Below are 20,327 nucleotides of genomic sequence, written 5' to 3'. Positions count from 1 at the left end.
CTTCCATACGACACCCAGTGCTCATCACAAGTGCACTCCTTAATTCCTCACCCATTTCATCCATCTCCCCACCTACCTCCCTGCTGGTGACCATCAGTTTGTTCTGTAGAGTTAAGAATCTCTTTCTTGGTCTGCCTCCCTCTCTCTCTCTCTCTCTCTCTCCCCCTCCCTCCCCCTCCCCTATACTCATTTGTTTCTTAAATTCCACGTATGAGTGAAATCGTATGGCATATCTCTTCTTCTTTTCTTTTTATTATTTTTTTAAAAGATTTTATTTATTTATTTGACAGAGAGAGAGACAGTGAGAGAGGGAACACAAGCAGGGGGAGTGGGAGAGGGAGAAGCAGGCTTCCCGTGGAGCAGGGAGTCTAATCTGGGGCTCGATCCCAGGACCCTGGGATCATGACCTGAGTTGAAGGCAGACGCTTAACGACTGAGCTACCCAGGCGCCCCGGCATATCTCTTCTTTGACTGACTTATATGGACACCTTTTACCATATTTACTATCAAGTGCTTGTCTCTGCTGAAATATGTAGCAAACACTTGAAAACTTGTTAATCTGTTTTAGAAAAGAGACATGTTATGATAAATATGTAATCTTTCATCAAAAAATATTCATGAAGAAATAGGGATTGCAGTATAAACATAGTCTGAATTTATAACCCTTTTTTCAGCTTCATCCAGGATATAGAAATGGGAATTCTTTTTTTTTTTTTTAAGGATCTTCATTTATTTGACAGAGAGAGTGTACACAGTGAGAGAGGGAACACAAACGGGGAGTGGGAGGGGGAGAAGCAAGGAACTGGACTTCGGAAGGATTAAGGGATTACCTGAGGTTTACACAGTTCATGAGAAAGAAAGGCATGTCTAAAACCCATGTCTGAAGCCTGGACACCACACTCTTCTCCCATTACATAGCATAGCTTTCTCCCAGGGTGATACTGAAGTAATGAAGCACGTGGAAGTCAAAAGGGCTTTTACATCTGGTCCTAACTCTCAACCTGCAGTTCTGTGCTTGTGTGACTTTGGACAGGTCTAGTGATCTAATCTTCTGTTTTCTTTCTTGAGCAGCCCTTAAGGTTGTAACCCAGCGTTTGCCTGCTCTCATGTGTAATGACTAGAAGTACCTAGTTGTTAGTGAGTATCTTGGGTTAGCCTTTGTTCTGGGTGCATTCCTCCCTTTCGCATGTAGTTTGTAGTTTGTAAGCTTATGGAAGGCATAGCTTATCCATAAAATACATGTATACATAATTACTTTATAGCGTATGCAGATATCTACTGTTTTCATACATCTGTGAATATCTGGTAGTGCCCACATTAATGCAAGGAGATCAGGAGGGCATTAAATACGTGTAATTGTTAGTCTCTTACTGCTTAGGCATCCACACAGTTGGTGACTCTGGTTAGTAAAAATCAGACACTAAGAAGGTCATCCTGGCACCTGCTATCAACAGTTGACGCAATGACTGGTGATGCCCCCAGCTCCTTTCAGTGGTTCTGTAGGTAAATTTTGGTGGTTTAGCTCTGTTTAGAAAATACTTTGTCATTTTATCTCAGTGTCATGTCATTTAAGCAACTAAATACTGTATTTTACTCCTTTATTAGAGAACAGTACTGCACAAGTAACATCCACAGGAAGTCTTATATTCCAGAACTTTGAGGAGGGCATGAGTGGAGTGTACACATGTTTCCTGGAGTATAAACCGACTGTGGAAGAAATTGTTAAAAATCTTCAACTAAAATATGTTATATATGGTAAGAAGTACATTTAGTTGTATTTTAACATTTCTTGATATTTTCAAATATTTTAATATCTTTAGGTTTGTCTTTTAAAGGCACTTTGTCATTTTTAGTCTTCTAATTAAAGAAAAATTCCTGCTTGCCTGTGTTTTACAAAGTACTCTGTAAAGTGTTAGTGGTGAGGGCAGGTCTTGTTTTTTCAAGGGCAAGTTGACAGGAACACATAATTTTAAGCTGATGAATGAAAATGGGGGTTATGGAAATCGTGTTTTCAAATTATTACAATATTATAGCCTGTACTGCTTTTAAATTCTGAGTTTCATGCTTGATGGCACACTGCCCTCCCCCCAGACAGGAGCATGAAATGCCACTGTAAAATCCTTTTCTAAAAGCAATTTGATCTCTGGAAGTTTGAGATTGGGAGACCTGGGTGGATAATGGAGTGGCCAGGAGAACAGCCTGAGCAAAGGTGGCTTGTAAGTTCCCTCTCACCGGGGCGGCCCCGTGCGGCAGAGAGGGTAGGGGCCCTCCCCCATGCACCTGTCTGATCTCCAGCACCTGTGAATGTGCTACCTCACAATGGCAGAAGGGACTCTGCACATATCAAGAAGGTAGGGATCTCGACAAGAGGAGATTATCCTAAGGAAGTGGAGTAGGCCCAGGACAATCAAAAGGGTCCTTATAAAGAGGAGGCGCAAGGGTCAGCAGCAGATAAAGGACACGTTATGGTGGAAGGAGAAGTCTCAGTGGTTTTCTTTGAGGGTGGAGGAGGGGCCATAAAGCCAGGAAGTGCAGGAGTCCTCTAGAAGCTGAAGATGGCAGACATGGAGCTTCCCCTGGAGCTTCCAGAAGGAATGCTCCCTGATTCTAGCCTTGTAAGATTCACTTTGGACTTCTGATTTCCAAAATGGCAGGATGATAAATTTGTGCCATTTTACGCCACTACATTTGTGATGATTTGTTACAGTAGCAATAGGAAACTGATGTACCATCCTTGTCACAGCTGACTTACAGAACAAATGGCAGAATTATTAGTGGTTTTCTGATAATTTTTGGTCACTGAAAAAACACTATCCCATATATCCATATAAAGAAAGACATAATTTTTTTTTATGAGAAATTATATTAACTTTCTTAGGCAAAAATTTGTTTAATCTTCTGAATCGGTCACGCTTCACTTTTGTTCAGTAGTTCTCTCCATCTTGGTATTTCATAGGTCTTGTGTGTACTGAATATCACCTCTGAGGGGGTGTAGTCACATCGGCTGACAACTGTAGCCACGCCCAGAATGAATGCTGGGCCCAGTAACGATGAGCACAGCTAATCTGTGTTTTTACACGTAATTCTGATAACCATAAAACGCACCTAGTGCTTCTGCAAGGCATAGTCAGAAGTGCTTTATCTGTATGCAGTGTATTTAATGCCCGCAGCACACTGTGCAGTACATACTGCTCTGTTCTGTCTGTACAAACACCGAGGCACAGAGGGGTTACGTGACTCGGTCAGGGCCACGCTGTGAGAATACGGGCGGACCAGATGTGAGCCTAGCAATTCTGATCCCAGAGTTGGTGTTCTTACTTTAAAGTTAACTTATGTTATACAGGCACAAAAGCCAATCAGATCCCTTTTTATCTTTTTAAATATAAGCGCTTTAGTATATACATTTGGTATATAAATGGCATTTTTATTATTATTTTTTAGTATAGCTGACACAATGTTACATTAGTTTCAGCTGTACAACATAGTGATTCAACGACTTTAAACTTTATGCTATGCTCACCACAAGATACACACGTATTTTTGTATTAATGGAAATTAAATTGTTAGTATTTCTGTAAGAAGAGTTCTATAAGGTAGAATCTTCTACAGAATATGCAGTGTTATTTTTTATAGATTCTGCCAGTTTCCCTACAAAGAATGGACCAATTTATATCCCTGCCATACTATATGAAAACTTCATCTTTTATAAGATATTTTTTTGTTGGTTTCTGTTTGGCTTGTGCTGAGCAAGCTTCCCTGAATTAGAAGAACTGAATTCACTTATAATTACATTATATCTTTATATATGAAATGTTTAAAATTTTAGAAAGTATCAAAAATAACATAACACCCAGAATTACTATCAGATTTAAATATGGCAAGATCATGGATGTGTGGTGACTCATTCCTTTAATATGCCCGTCCTTAATTAGTAAATTTGAGCATTTAAAAGTGTTTTTGTTACCTAGTAGATTACATTGCCTTTTCAATTTTGATGCCATTTTCCTTTTGGTTGGTTTGCCTTTTTCTCAGTAATTTATAGGGTCTTACCAGTCTGCATACCAAACCTTTCTTTATCATATTGCTGTAGCTTCTGCCTCTCTCACTATGATGTTGTTTATGCTCCAGAAGTTTCAAGTATTGTTGTTATGGTGAGATTTACCACCTGTTTTTGAGTTGTGATTTTTTTCGGTTTAATTTTTTTCTGAGATCTTTCCTTAATACGTAGAAAATAAAAAAAGATTGCCTATATTTATTTGGTTGGCCTGGGTTTTTTTATTATTTTATTTTATTTTTTTATTAAAAGATTTTATTGTTTATTATTTATTTATGGCAAGTGGGGGAAGGGGCAGAGAGAGAGAGAAAGAATCTCAAGCAGACTCCGAGCTGAGCATGGAGCCTGACGTGGGGCTTGATCTCATGACCCTGAGATCGTGACCTGAGCCAAAATCAAGAGTCGGACACTTAACCAACTGAGCCACCCATGGCCTGTGTTTTTTTAATTAAACTTTTTATTTCAAGGTAATTGTAGATTCATGTATAGTTGCAAAATACAATCCAGAGATCCCATGTATACTTTGCCCAGCTTTCCCCCATAGTGACATCTTGTGAACATATAGTACATAATCAGGCCAAGATGCTAAGTTTACTTAGTACACCAATCTTAATCAGATTCCTCCAATTTTATAGTATTCCTTTGTGTGTGTGTGTGTGTGTGTGTGTTTAATTCTCTTAAGTTTGATCACAGCTATGTTCTCCTGTATCCACTGCTGCAGTTAAGATACATAGCAACACCAGCAACAGAAGTATACTTTGGGTTGTCTTTTCTTTTTTTCTTTTTTAAAGCTTTTATTTATTTATTTGAGAGACAGAGAGAGTGAGCAGTAGAGAGAGAGAGCACAAGCCGGGGTGGAGGGGCAGAGGGGGAGGGAGAAGCAGACTCCCCACTGAGCAGGGAGCCCAATGCAGGGCTCCATCCCAGCACACTGGGATCATGATCTGAGCCGAAGGCAGATGCTTAACCACCCAGATATAAGTACAGGAATATAGTATATAATTTCTTGGGATTGGCTTTTTTCATTTGACTTAATTCTCTGGAAATTCATCTACATTGTTGTGTGCATTTCTCATTCATTCTCTTTATTCTGAGCTGTATTTTGCAGTGCAGATGTGCCACATCTGTTTAACCCCTCACACACTGAAGTGTGTGGATTGTTTCAGGCTTGGGGCTATAACATATAAAGTTGCTATGAACCTTGTGTGTATAGTTTTTTGTGTTGATACAGGTTTTTATATCTGTGGGATAAATGCCCAAAGTGTGGTAGTTACATATTAGTTTTACAAGAAATTGGCAAATTCTTTGCCACAGTGGCTGTGCCAGTTTACATTCTGACCAGCAGCTTCTCTATGTCCTCTCCAGTATTTGGTGTTGTCGTTATCTTTGATCTTAACCATTTTAATGGTTGTGAAGTGATATTTCATTGTGGTTTTCATTAGTGTTTATCTAATGTCTATGGACATTGAACATAATTTATGAGCATATTTACCATCTCTACACCCTCTTTGGTGAAATGTCTGTTGATATCTTTTGCCCATTTTGTAATTGGTTTGTTTGATATGTTACTGGTGTTTTGAGTTTTTTTTTTAAAAATACATACTTTTTTAAAAAATACATTAAAAAATAACCTACTTTTGTAGGTTATGTTATTTGTGAACATTCTAGTCTATATCTTTTCAGTGTCTTGAGATTTTTTTTTTCTTTTTTTTTCCAAAGGGAGGGGATCCAGAGTATATTTTTTTAATTTTTAATTTTTTTAACCTCTTGACGCCCTCATCTATTTTTTCTACCCTTCACTACCTGCCTGGGGCAACCACCAGTTTGTTCTCTGTATCTGTGAGCTTTTGTTTCCTTTCTTTTTTTAAAGATACATATAAGAGAAATCATACAGTATTTGTCTTTCTCTGATTTATTTCACTTGGTATAATGCCTTCAGAGTCCATCCATGTTGCCACATCTATGCGCACATGCATGCGCACATACACTCAAATCCCAAGATTTTATTAGCCAATTCAACCGTCAGTGGGCACCGCTTCCTTATCTTGGCTGTTGTAAGTAGTGCTGCATTGAACATGGGGGTGCACATATCTTTTTGCATTAGTGCTTTTATGGGGGACAAATCCAGAAGTGGAATTGCTGGGTCATATGGTAGTTCAGTTTTCATTTCTTGAAGAACTTCCATACTGTTTTCCACAGTGGCTGCCCCAGTTTGCATGCCCACCAACAGTACACAGAGGTTCCCTTTCTCCACATCCTCACCAACACACGTTGTTTCTGTCTTTGATACTAGCCATTCTAACAGGTGTGAGGTGGTATCCTCATTGTGGTTTTGATTTGCGTTTCCCTGATGATGACGTTGAATATTTTTTTCATGTACCTCTTGGCCAGCTGTGTTTCTTTGGAAGAATGTTTATATAAATCTTAAGCCCATTTTTAATTGGATTGTGTTTTTTGCTGTTGAGTTGTCTCAGGTCTTCATATATTTTGGATATTAACTGCTTATCAGATACATGTTTTGCAAAAGTTTTCTTCTATTAGTAAGTTAGCTTTTTTATTTTGTTGATTGTTTCCTTTGCTGTGCAGAAGCTTTTTAGTTTCATGTAGTCCCACTTGTTTATTTTTACTTTTGTTGCTTTTATTCTTGGTGTCAGATTAGAAAAATTGCGAAGGAGTTTGTCACCTATATTTTCTTCTAGGAGTTTTATGGTTTCAGGTCTTACATTCAGTTCTTTAATCTATTCTTGTGTATGGTGTAAGATAGTGGTCCAGTTTCACTCTCTTCTTTGGGTGGTCCAGTTTTCCCAGCACCATTTATTGAAGAGACTGTCCTTTCCATCATTGCGTGTTCTTCACTCCTTTTTTGTAAATTAATTGACTGTGTATATGGGGATTTATTTCTGGGTTCTCTAGTCTCTTCCATTTATCTGTCTCTATACCATACTTTTTTCATTACTGTAGCTTCATAATAGAGTTTGAAATCAGGGAGCATGATGCCTCCAGCTTTTCTCAAGATTGCTTTCGCTATTTGGAGTCTTGTGGTTCCATACAAATTTTAGGATTGTTTTATTTCTGTAAAAAATGCCATTGGAATTCTGATAAGGATTTTAATGAATCAGATTGATTGGGGTAGTATGAACATTTTAGCAATGTTAATTCTTACAACACACGTACATGGACTATCTTTCCATTTATTTGTCTTCTTCAATTTCTCTCCTTAATGTCTTATAACTTGTAGTAGTTTTGCAGAGCCAAAGTTCTTCAATTTCATGAGGTCTAGTTTATCAAATTTGGTTATTAATCATACTTTTGGTATCAAGTCTAAGAATTCTTTGCCTAGCCATAGACAAAGATATCCTCCTATTTTTTTTCTAAAGTCTTTCAGTTTTACTTTTAATGTCACACATTTTCAATTAATTTTTCTATAAGGTATGAGGTTTTAACTTTTTATGTATGGACATATAGTTATGCCAGCTTCATTTCTTGCAAAGTCTGTTTTCCCTTTGATGAATTGTTTTTGTACCTTTGTTAAAAACCAGTTGAGAATATTTGTGGGGGTCTATTTCTGGGTTCTCTCATTTCTTCCATTGATCAATAGGTCTGTATCTCTGCCAGTACCACACTGTTAGTTAATATAGCTATCTGGAAACATTCGATACCAAGTAGAGTGGTTCCTCCCACTATTCTTTTTTATGAAGATTGTTTTTATGTTTTCCGGGCCATTCTCTTTCCATATGAATTTTAGAATAATCTTGAATGTATCTACAAAATGTCCTGCTGGAATTTCTATGGGAATTACATTTACTCTATAGATAAGTTTGGGGGAAAATTGTCACCTCTTCTATAATGAGTGTTTCAATTCATGAACATGGTATGCCTCCATTTAATTAGGTCTTAATTTTCTTCTCTTTGTTCTATTGCCATAAGCATGGCATTGATGTCTCTAACTAATAGTGTTTAGCTGTTGATTTCTTTTTTTATTTGTCAGATTTTGTTTCGTTTTGATGCTTTGTTTTAAGGTGTGTCTGTGTTTATAATTGAGGGATTGTCCTTTTTATCTTAATAAAATGTTCCTCTTTCTAGGAACATTTTTTTTTCTTTTAAAGTCTGTCTTGCCTGATAATTGTATAGCCACTTCTGCTTTCTTGTGGTTGCTGTATGCATAGTGTATCATTTTTCATTTTATTACTTTCAATTTATTTGTATCTTTTAATGTAATATGTGGCTCATGTAGACACCAAATAGTTGATATTGCTTTTTCAATCCAGTTTCGGTTTCTGCCTTTTGATTAGATAGTATCATTCATTCACATTTAACATTATTTTTATATAATTAGATATACACTATTGTTGTATTTCTTGTTTCATGAATGTTCCTCTATTTTTCATTAATTCTTTTGAAGTAAATGCACATTTTCTAATGTGACATTTTAATTTCTTTAATGATGTTTCACTATATATTTTTGAGTTATTCCGTTATTGACCGTTCTGAGACATACCACATATATTTTAACCTATCACAGTCACCTTGACATTTATACTACTTAATTCCAGTGAGTTATGAAAATGTTACTCTTATGTATATATATTCCCTTTTCCTGCTTTTTGTGGTATTAATATTTTATATGGTATATTTGTAAATGTTGCACAACTAACAATACATAGTTATTATTTTATATAGTTTGTGGTTTCTGAGAAGCCAGAAATAGAAAGGAGAGGGGGTGTATGTTTATAGGTTTTGTTTTATCCATCTTCTTGTTGAGCATTTTTGATTTTTTTCATTTGCTCCCATGTATCAAGTTACCATCGGTAGTCATTTCTGTAGCCCCATACGTGGGGACCAATGGTACCTTGTATACAGATTCTTTGATACAAGTGCTTTTTAAATCTGGAATGAGGAAAAAAGTAGAAAAAATATGCACTTACACTGTCTTCATAATTATATAATTACCTTTACTGGAGCACTTTATTTTTTGGTGTGGATTCACATTATTGACTGAGGTCATGTTCTTTCATTCTGGAGAACTTCTCTTAGCTGATTCATTTTTTGGCCAGATCACATCTGCTGAGCCCCTTGGTCCATTTCTGCTTTCAGTGTTTTCATTTTTCAACTGCAGTATGTCCACGTGGTTCATTTTTTATAATTCTTACTTTATAGATATTCCCTATTTGATGTGAGATTGTCATTATGCCTACCGTCTTTAATCATAATTTCCTTTAGTTATTTTAACACTTTCTTTCTTTTTATGTGCACGAGCCAGGGGAAGGGGCAGAGGGGGAGAGAGAGAGAATCCCACGCCGGCTCCATGCTCAGTGTGGAGCCTGACGTGAGGCTTGATCTCATGACACTGAGATCACAACATGAGCCAAAACTGCAGATGCTCAACTAACTGAGCCACCTAGGTGCCTGTTTTAACATATTTATGATGAATGCTTTGAAACACTTATCTTTTAAATCCCATATTTGATCATTCTCACAAGTGGTTACTATTCCCTAGCTTTTCCAGTACATGAGTCATAGTTTCCTGTTTCCTTGCTTGACTCAAATTTTTTCCAGAAACTGGACCTTTTAGATAGTGTAGGAACTCTGGGTAGTGACCCACACCCCTGCCCTCCCCAGGCTTGTGATAATTATTTCATGTTTATTTGCTGAGCAAGTGCCTACATCATTTCTGTGAAGTTCACTCCTCACCCACCATAACACGAAGACACCCCACGCCCACCGCCCCCCCCCCCCGCCCACCCTTGTTTGTTTTAGGAAGGTGCAGCATGAGTGTACCCACAGCAGTATGATGGATCTTTTGTTTTTAACAATGCCCTGGGCATAAATTCCTCTGAAGACTGACCCAGTTAAATTTGGGTTCCTTTGAAGTGATATTCCCCAGGTCAGTGTTTGAGATTTTTTTCTGACTCCGGGATAGCTCCTCCCAGCTGACTTTTCCAATGTTGCTCTCTGACAAACTAGGCAGGCTCTTATTCACCTGTTTATCCAATGAATCTATAAAAGTTTTCCCAATTGTCTTTCACAAGACCTCTGCTGGTTTTTTTTTTTTTTTTTTAAGATTTTATTTATTTGACAGAGAGATAGGAGAGCACAAGTAGGCAGAGCGGCAGAGAGAGGGAGAAGCAGGCTCTCTGCAGAGAAAGGGAGAAGCAGGATCTCTGCAGAGCAGGAAGCCAGACGCGGGGCTCGATCCCAGGACCCCGGGATCATGACCTGAGCCGAAGGCAGACGCTTAAAGGCTGAACCACCCAGGCGCCCCTGACCTCTGCTGTTTTTGAGACTACCCTGAGGTTCAAGCTTCCCTGCACTGGATCTCAAGTAGTGTCTGTTCCTTTGAGAAAAGATTTGGAGCTCTCTGTTCTACAGCCTGCTCCCCCCCTTTGGCAAATCGTCTGACCTGCAGCCCCTGGGCTGAGGGTGGGGACAGTGGTGTGCTCCCGCTGAGTGCCACCCTACTCTAGTTGCTTAGCGCTTGGTCGAGGGAGAGCAGCACATCCCTGGGACTCCTCCATTTGCTGCTCCTGGTGTGGATCCACTCACACCATAAACTGGGCAAGGGCTGTGAGGGCCCCTAGGATTCTCAGCATTGCTGCAGGCAGTGTTGAGCCTCTGTCTCGCAAAGTGCTGTTGAGTGGACTAAGGGAGTCATCCCTTCTCCACTGTATCACCTGCAAGTTCACCTGAGCAACAGGTAGCTCCAGTCAGCAGGGGAAATGCTGACCTCCTGCCCCTCCTGGGAGGCTGCTGTCTGGGAGCTGGGCTAAGAGGGCGCCCTGCATTCCTGTCTGTACTAGTCTGTGGTGGAGTTTCCATCTAGCTGAGGGGAGGGAGTGAGGGAGGGAGGTTTGGCTTCAACTCCTCAGATCTTACTGACTTTTAGTAGATTTTTTGGAACAAATGCTTTTTCCCTTTTTTCTTTGCCCTAGTGTTACCCCAAACTCAGTTCTCCCCTTGGTGGGTGTGGAGCCTAAAGATACAGCCGAGCCAAAGAATAGGAAAAGGAAAGGTTCTACTTGGAACGAGTAAGGAGAACATCAGGGATCTTTCCCACAGCAGCGTCTCCTAGAACGATAAAATTGGGGAAGCTTTGACTAAGGGTGCATCCATATTTATGAAGGGGCTTGCTCGAGGGGGAATACGGGTTGCAGTTGGGCAAAAAGTCGTCTGAGGGTGGCAGAGTCCAGGTCAACATCCCGAGGGCCAGTGGGGGTGGGCGTCATCAGGTCTCTGGCTCTGGTGGGTCCAGAGTCTTGAGTGCTCAGAGGGGTTTAGATCCTACGAAGGTAACTCACGGGTGTGTGTCAGGCCAGACCTCACTTTTGAATCAGCACTGGGAGTTGGTGTGGTTGCTTGTTTGCTTAACAAATTTTTTGTTTGTCTTTCCACAAAGATTATTTCTGTTATCAGAAAAGTAGTAAATAATAGTTGATGACCATTTGCTGGCTCTGGTTACTACAAGAAAATATTTAGCCTTCCCTAGTTTGTACACACTTCTTCCTCCCCAACCAGGGCCTCAGCCACCAGCCCGTGGGGTGGTCGAGGATTGTGTTCCTGGCAAATGTCATTTCACCTCCTGGGTGGTGCCTCATTTCCACTACTCTCGCCCAAAAGAATGTGTTTAAATCCTTTTGCGTTCCCTGAGCAATAGTGTGCAAGTCCACAAAGTGAGTGGCTTGGACTAGATCTCTCAGCTTTTTTGCAGCTTTGAAGTTTTAGCACAGGTTCTTCTAAAGAGTAGTGATAGAATAAAATGTGGTGAACTGCTGTCTGCTCATAATTAATTGAGATAGTTGTCATAACTAACTAGCACTGGGAATTTTATCACTAATTTATTGTTCCTGGTATGATTAGGCTGTCTCCTGGTCTAGTACAGGCTGTTCATTCCTATATGCTTTCCTAAGATGGCTGGGGCCTGAAATCACTTTTCTTATGCCCAGAAAGCTATGTCTTTCTTTTTCTGGGAACCCCTGTCTCTTTCTGCTTACATTAGGACCATTTCCAGAGGTTATAAATGGTTGTCTTCTAAAAGTAATTGACATCACTTTCATTAGGAAGTGGGCTTGTACCGTTTCTCCAGCTGTCATGTCACATTATTATAGTTTTAATAATATTTTCAATCATCATCACTTTATGGAATATGCCATTTGTTATTTAGTAGTATTTTATTTTAAAATGTTTGACAGATTTTCATTGTTGATTTTTATTTTGATATTGCATCAGAGAAATGTGGTGACATAATATGTATATAATTATTATGGATTTCTTATCATTTTTATATTTTTCCTTTCATTTCGGTGAGATTTTAAAATGGTTAGAAAAAAATGTTCTCAGTGTCAGATACTGTAATGGAACTCAGTAAAACTGGTAGATTTATGAGAAACATACTAGTTTTTGCCTATAGTTGATAATTACAGGACTGTTGTTTATTTTATTTATTTTTTTTTAAAGATTTTATTTATTTATTTGACACAGAGAGAGAGAACACAAGCAGGGGGAGTGGCAGGCAGAGGGAGAAGCAGACTCCCCACTGAGCAGGGAGCCTGATGAAGGACCCCGGGATCATGACCTGAGCCGAAGGCTAAACGCTTTACCGACTGAGCCACCCAGGCACCCTGTTGTTTATTTTAAAATGAATATTTAAACTTCTAGAAATTTCATTCCTAAGTTTGAGGAAGAATATTGTATTGGTTAAGGGCACAAACTATGTATGGGGCAGGCTTCTTGGTTAGAGTCTTAGTTTTGATTTTTTTTTTTTTTTTTTAAAGATTTACTTATTTTTGAGGGAGAGGGAGAGAGAGTGAATGTGAGCAAGTGGCGGGGGGTGGGAGGGCAGAGGGAGAGGGAGAGACTCTCAAGCAGATTCTCTGCTGACCGCAGAGCCTGATAGGGGCTCAACCTCACAACCCTGAGATTGTGACCTGAGCCGAAATCAAGAGTTGGACGCTTAACCGACTGAGCCACCCAGGCACCCAGAATCTTAGTTTTTATTCCATAGGCATTGGACATGTGACATAATCCCTGTATCCCTCAGTTTCCTCAGGGTGGATATAAGAACACTATGAACTTATTCCAAGTAATGATTTCTTTTTAGTAGTTGCAATATATTTTCATTGTTTAAATAACCACTTTTGTGTTATTCCTTAATTTTTTACAGCTTATCGTGAGCCTCATTATTATTACCAGTTCACAGCTCGATATCATGCAGCTCCCTGCAATAGCATCTATAATATTTCTTTTGAGAAGAAACTTCTTCAGATTTTAAGCAAATTGGTTCTTGACCTTTCATGTGAAGTTTCTTTACTGAAGTCGGAATGCCATCGTGTTAAGATGCAAAGAGCTGGTTTGCAAAATGAATTGTTCTTTACATTTTCAGGTAAGTATATATAATTCTTCAAAGAAAATTAATTGAAAACAAAAAGCAAATTTTGAAGACATGTGAATTACCTGCAGCATTTTTTGAAAGTAAACGTTATAGCTCTGAATATGTTTCATGTTCTCTACTTTGACTTAGTTCTGATAGGCCCCAAAATAAAATTCTACCGATTCTCGTACTTAATGAAATGTTGGCAATCTCAAATAACTAAACCTTGCTGTGGTAATTTACTAGAGAATAGAATTTGGTATAAAGAAATGCCTATCTTGATATTTAGCTGTTACAAAGATTTAATTTGTAAAAGCACCTAATTCTAATAACATGAGTTAATATTATAGACCAGAGGGACCATTTTAACAGCTTACGTGCTTTTCCTAATAACAGCGCAGAGTGGAGGCCCAAGGTTTTCTGGAAAACAAAGATATTGATTTTGTACCTATATGTATATTTATAAAGGACCTGTTTATGAATAAACACTGTGGAATAACTATCCATACGTTTTTATTGGATCCCCTGGCAATAGGACTCCATCCTCTGTCCATCTCAAATGATACTGCTTGCTGTTTTCCTTTCCTCCTCACTCTGTCCTTGATTCCTCTGCTGCTGATGTTTGATTGTACTCACATTTCTCCAATTTTCTGGGGTTTTTTTTGGGGGGGGGGATTTTTTGGTTTGGTTTTTTGGCCATCAAGGATTGAATTTTTAGACACAACTGAGAGGTGTGAAGCTTTACAGGAAAAAAAGAGTTCAACCCCATTTGTACTGTATTTTATCTTCTTTACTACTTTTCTCCCTCTTCAGAAAAAATTTGAAAGTGAGTCTGTAGCCCCTGAGACAAAGTATCACAGTTAGACTCTTTAGCTCTTCAAGGACTCACTATTAGCATTCGTAAGAGTTATGAGGTCTTTGTACCCAATGTGTTTAATAGGTGGTATTAATAGGCATTTAATAGTCCTTAGAAGACCTTGAAAGTAAAGTTGAACCCATAAGAGAAAAGATACGATATACAATAGAAATGAGGCATTGTGAGCTTGATATGCATATTTCTAATGACTAATGATGTTGAACATCTCGTGTACTTCTTGGCCATTTGTGTATATTTTATGGAGAAAAGTATATTCAAGTCCTTTGCCCAATTTTTATTTTCTTTCCAGCTTTATCGAAATAAATTGGCATATAACAGTATGTAAGTTTAAGAAGTACGATGTAAGGATTTCGTGTGTGTGTGTGTATATGTGTGTGTGTGTATATATATATGTATAAATATATATATAAAGTTTATACCCTTTGTCTACTTTTATCCATTTCCCTCAGGCCCCACCTGCTACCCTGCAACCACCAGTCAGTTCTCTGTTCCTGTGAGTGGTTTTTGTCTATTCCATGTATAAGTGAGATCATAAGTATTTATTTTTCTCTGTCTGACTTACTTCACTTAGCATGGTACCCTCAAGGTTCATGAACCACTTTGTTGCAAATGGCAGAATTTCCTTCATTTTCATGGCTAAATACTGTTTCATATGGATGCACACACACACACACACAAACACACACACACATAATTGTTTCCTTTACTGTGAAGAACTTTTCTAGTTTGATGTAGTTCCACATGTTTTTTTGTTTTCATTGTTTGTGCTTTGGGTGTCCTATTCATAAAGTCATTGGCATGTGCACTGTCAGAGAGCATTCTTGTATGTTTTCTTCTAGGAATTTTATGGTTTGTCTTACATTTAAGTCTTTAATCCAGTTCAAATTAATTTTTGTGAGTGGTTTGAGATTGGAGTCCAGTTTCATTCTTTTGCATGTGACTGACTATTTGGTTTTCCCAGTACAATTTATCGTAGAGATTACCTATTCTCCATTGAGTATTCTTGGCTCCTTTGACCTTATATGCATGGGTTTATTTCCTGGGCTCTCATTTCTCTTCCATAGATCTGTGTCTGTTTTTATGCCAGTACCATACTGCTTTGATTACTATACCTTTGTAATATACATTGAAATTAGAAGTGTACTGCTTCTAGTTTTCCTCTTTCTCAGAAATACATTGGCTATTCAGGGTCTTTTGTGGTCCCATAAAAATTTGAGTTTTTTTTTTTAATTTCTGTAAAAAATGCTGGTGGAATCTTGATAGAGATTGTATTGAATCCATAGATTGCTTTGGGTTGTATGGACATTTTAACAATGTTGATTCTTTAAATTCATGAACATGGGATATCTTTTCATTTATTTGTGAGTCTTCAGTTTTCGTTATCAGTATCTTACTGTTTTCAGTGTACAGATCTTTTACCTTATTACCTTATTGTTTAAATTTATTCGTAAGTATATTATTATTTTTGATGTTATTATAAGTGGGATTGTTTTCTTTCTTTTAAGGTGATGTGCCGTTATTGTATAGAAATGCAATTGATATTTGCATGTTGATTTTATGTCCCACAAGATTACTTGATTCATTTATAAGATCTGACAAGTTTTTTGGTGGAGTCTTTGGGGTTTTCTATATGTAAGATCACGTCGTCTACAGACAGAGACGGTTTTACTTATTTGTGTTTGATTCAAATGCCTTTTATTTCTTTCTCTTGCTTGATTGCTCAGGCTAGGACTTTTAATACTATTATATTGGAATGGTGAGTGTAGGCACCCTTATCTTGTTCTTGATCTTAGAGGAAAATCTTTCAACTTTTTACCATTGAATATGGTGTTAGCTGTGGGCTTGTCGTATATGGCTTTTATTATATTGGAGTACTTTCCTTTAAAGCAAATTTATTAGGAGTTTTTATTGTGAATTGCTACTGAATTTTGTCAAATACTTTTGCATCAGTTGAGACGATCATGGGATTTTATTTTTCATTCTATTAATGGGATGCATCACAGTTGTTGATTTGCATTTGTTGAACCATCCTTGCATCCCAGGGATGCATCCTGTTTGATCATAGGGTGTGAAGCTTTTAATGTGCTACTGAATTTGGTTTGCTAGTATTTTGTTGAGAATCTTTCCTTCTATATTCATTATCTGTTGGTCTGTATGTAGAGATACAGGTCTCTAGAGATATTGGTCTGTAGTTTTCTTGTAGTGTCCTTATCTGACTTTGGTATCAGGCCAAGCACAATGAGTTTGGGCATGTTACCTGTTCTTCAGTAATTTGGAAGAGTTTGAGAAGGATTAACATTAGTTTTTTGAAAATATTTGGCAGAATTCACCACTGAAGATACCTGGTTCTGGGATTTTTCTTTTGGGGACTAATTCAGTCTCTACTTGCTATTGATCTGTTCATATTTTCTATTTTATCATGATTCAGTCCTGGTAGGTTGTGTGTTTTAAGAATGTACCCATTTCTGGGATGCCTGGGTGGTTCAGTCAGTTAAGCTTGATTTCGGCTCAGGTCATGATCTTAGCATTATGAGATGGAGTTCCATATTGAGCTCTGCACCCAGTGTGAAGTGTGCTTGAGACTCTGTCTCTCTCTCTTTCTGTCTCCCCCTCTGCCCCTGCTCCTCCCCTCACCTCACTCTCTTTCTCTCTAAAATAAATAAATAAAATCTTTAAAAAAAAAATGTACTCATTTCTTCCAGGTTGTCAAGTTTTTGGTATAGTGTTATTCATAGCAGTCTCTAATGAGCCTTTGTATTTCTGTGGATCAGTTGTAATGTCTCCTTATTCACTTATAATTTTACTTATTTGAGACTCTCTTTTTTCTTGCTTATCTGGCTAAAAGTTACCAATTTTTTATCTTTTCAAAGAACCAGCTGTCGCTTTTGTTAATAATTTCTATTTTTTCCTATTCCATATTTCATTTATTTCTGCTTTAATTTTTGTAAGATTTTTAACTCCAGCTAGTTAACATATAGTGTTATATTAGTTACAGGTGTACATCCTAGTAATTCAGCACTTCCATACATCACCCTGTGCTCATCAAGACAAGTGCACTCCTTAATTCCAATCACCCATTTAACCAGTCCCTCTGCCAACCTCCCCCTCTGGATTGGTAGAACAAATACTGTTAAAATGCCTATACTACCCAGAGCAGTCTGTACATTTAATGCAATCCCTATCAAAATACCAAAATACATTTTTCACAGAACTAGAACAAACAATCCTAACATTTGTATGGAACCACAAAAGACCCTGAAGAGTCAAAACAATCTTGAAAAGGAAAGGCAAAGCTTGGAGGCATCACAATTCTGGACTTCAAGTTATATTCCAAAGCTGTGGTGATCCAAACAGTATGGTACTGGCACAGAAATAGACACAGATCAATGGAACAGAATAGAAAACCCAGAAATGATCTCATAACTATACAATCAATGAATCTGCGACAAAGCAAGAAAGACTATCCGATGGGAAAAAGACAGTCTCTTCATCTCTTCAACAGATAGTGTTGGGAAAACTGGACAGCTATGTGCAAAAGAATGAAACTGGACGACTTTCTGACACCATACACAAAAATAAAATCAAAATGGATTAAAGACCTAAATATGAGACCTGAAAGTATAAAGTACTAGAAGAGAACCCAGGCAGTAACTTCTTTGACATTGGTTGTCGCAACTTCTTTCAGGATAGGTCTCCTGAGGCAAGGGAAACAGAAGCAAAAATAAACTCCTGGGACTTAAAAAAGATTTGCACAGCAACGGAAACAATCAACAAAACTAAAAGACAACCTATGGAATGGGAGAAGATAATTGCAAATGATAGATCTGATAAAGGTTTAGTATCCACAATATATAAAGAACTTGTAAAACTGAACCCCCAAACCAAATAATCCAAAATAATCCAATCCAAAAAACGGGCAGAAGGCATGAACAGACTTTTTTTTTTCAAAGAAGACATCTGTTCTTTTGTTATTTCTTCTAATGTTGGGACAAGTGTTGTTGTTGTTTTTTATTCTTTCTTTTTCCTTGAAGTGTAAACTTCATTGATCTTTTTGTATACTCCTTTGTTTTCTTTTAAGAATTTTCAAGTTTTACCCCTGCATTTAGGTCAAAGATTGATTTTAAGGTAATTTATTTTTAAATACTGTGAAATATGGGTCCAGTCTTCACTGAAGTGTGCATGTTCAGTTGTCCCAGCTGCATTTTTTGGAGACTGGGGTCTCCCCCATTGAATTGTAATGGCACTCTTGTTGAAAGTCAGCTAGCCTCAGACATATGGGTTTATTTCTGGACTCTTCTATTTCATTTTTCCGTGTACCTGTCCTTATTATAGTATCACACTGCTTTGATCAGAAGGTTTTGATAGTAGCTTTGTAAAGTGAGATTTGAAATTTGGAAATGTAAGTCTTTCATTTTGTTCTTCTTTCAGCGTTGCTTTGCCTATTTGAAATCAGTTGCAATTCCCTGGTTTTTAGCATCTGGTTTTCCATTTCTGCCAGATAAGGACATTGGGATTTTGGTAGGGAATGCATCGAATCCATAGATAGCTTCGGATAGTATTAACACCTTAATCATATTAGGTCTTCCAATCTGTGAACATGGGCACATTTCCATTCATATATGTCTTCTTTATTTTCTCAGCAATGCTTTGTAATTTTCATGGTATAAGTAGTTCACCTCCTTGGTTAAGGTAATTCCTAGGTGTTTTTTTTTTTTTTTTTTTATGCTATCATAAATGAAGTTATTTTCATATTTTCCTTTTCATGCTGTTGGTTGTAGTATATAGAAACACAGCTGACTTTGTATCTGGCAAGTCTTCTGAATTGTTTGTGCAGTTTTATTTATGGAATCTTTATTCCTACATAAAATGTAACATCATCTGTGAACAGAAAGAATTTTACTTCTTTTCCAGTTGGATACTTTTTATTTCTCTTTCCTGTCTTACTGCACTGGCTAGAACTTCCAGTACTTCCTTGAATAGAAATGGCAAAAGTGTACATCCTTGTTTTGAACCTGGTCTTGGAGGAAAAGCTTTTCACCACTGAATGTGGTATTGGCTACTGATTATATATATGTGTGTATCTTTCATTATATGGTGGGATTTTCCTCCTGTTTCTGCATTGTTGAGTATTTTTTTCCATGAAAGGGTGTTGAATTTTGTAAAATGACTTTTCTGCATCAATTGAGATGGTCATGTGGGTTTTTGGTCCCTTTATTCTGTTAATGTGGTGTCTTACAATGATTGATTTTTATATGCTGATCTATCCTTGCATTCTGGTAATAAATCCCACTTACTCATGGTATATTATCCTGTTAATAGGCTCCTGAATTTAGTTTGCTAGTATTTTGTTGAGTTTTACATCAGTGTTTATTAGTGATATGGATCTAGAATATTCTTTTCTTACAGTATCTTTGTCTTTTGTGTGCTTTAACAGTTCTGTTCCCACACTTTTCCATTGTCAGTGCCATAAAATTATGACTTTATAAATTGTTCCCAATATAATTATTTTAAATGAATTTAGTCTCAAATTATGCAGAAAGTAAAGTGTGAAGTTATAAACCAAAGTTATAGTAATACTAGCTTTTAGACTAATTGTTTTTAAAGAGCTTCTTAAATCATGTAAACATTGCTGTTAGAATCCAATCTTACAGTAGTAGTAGCTTTTAGCATTACTCACATATTTACCTTTATCCAGATCTTTATTCATAGGGCTTCAAGTTACTGTCTTGTGTCCTTCCCTTTCACCTGCAGGACTCCCTTGAGCATTTCTTGGAGGGCAGGTCTAGTGGTAACAAACTCCCTTAGCTTTTGTTTATCTAGGAATCTTCCTTACTCTAAAAAGACAGTTTTGCATGTTACAGGATTCCTGGTTGATACTTAAAAAGACAAACAAACAAACAACTTTTAGCACATTGAATATATCAGCCTATGACATCTGGCCTCTAAACTTTTTGATGCTAAATCAGCTCATAATCTTACTGAGGATCCTTTGTATTAGACAGATTACTTCTTTCTTCCTGCTTTCATGATTC

General features: G+C 37.5%; 1 protein-coding gene across 5 annotated transcripts in view; it reads left to right on the top strand.

The window, feature by feature from the left end:
* Positions 1 to 20,327, top strand: part of LOC113910926 (zona pellucida binding protein) — a 104,711-nt gene that overhangs the window by 19,591 nt on the left and 64,793 nt on the right. For all 5 annotated transcript variants that reach the window (XM_027572987.2, XM_027572992.2, XM_027572988.2 and 2 more), the window contains 2 exons: positions 1,606 to 1,755; positions 13,212 to 13,430. In XM_027572987.2, coding sequence (XP_027428788.1) covers positions 1,606 to 1,755; positions 13,212 to 13,430 — 369 coding nt within the window. The remainder of the gene's footprint in view (positions 1 to 1,605; positions 1,756 to 13,211; positions 13,431 to 20,327) is intronic.

This window comes from Zalophus californianus, chromosome 12, assembly GCF_009762305.2.
Source record: "Zalophus californianus isolate mZalCal1 chromosome 12, mZalCal1.pri.v2, whole genome shotgun sequence".
In the NCBI taxonomy this organism is placed as follows: domain Eukaryota; kingdom Metazoa; phylum Chordata; class Mammalia; order Carnivora; family Otariidae; genus Zalophus; species Zalophus californianus.
This window is presented reverse-complemented; position numbering and strand designations above follow the sequence as displayed.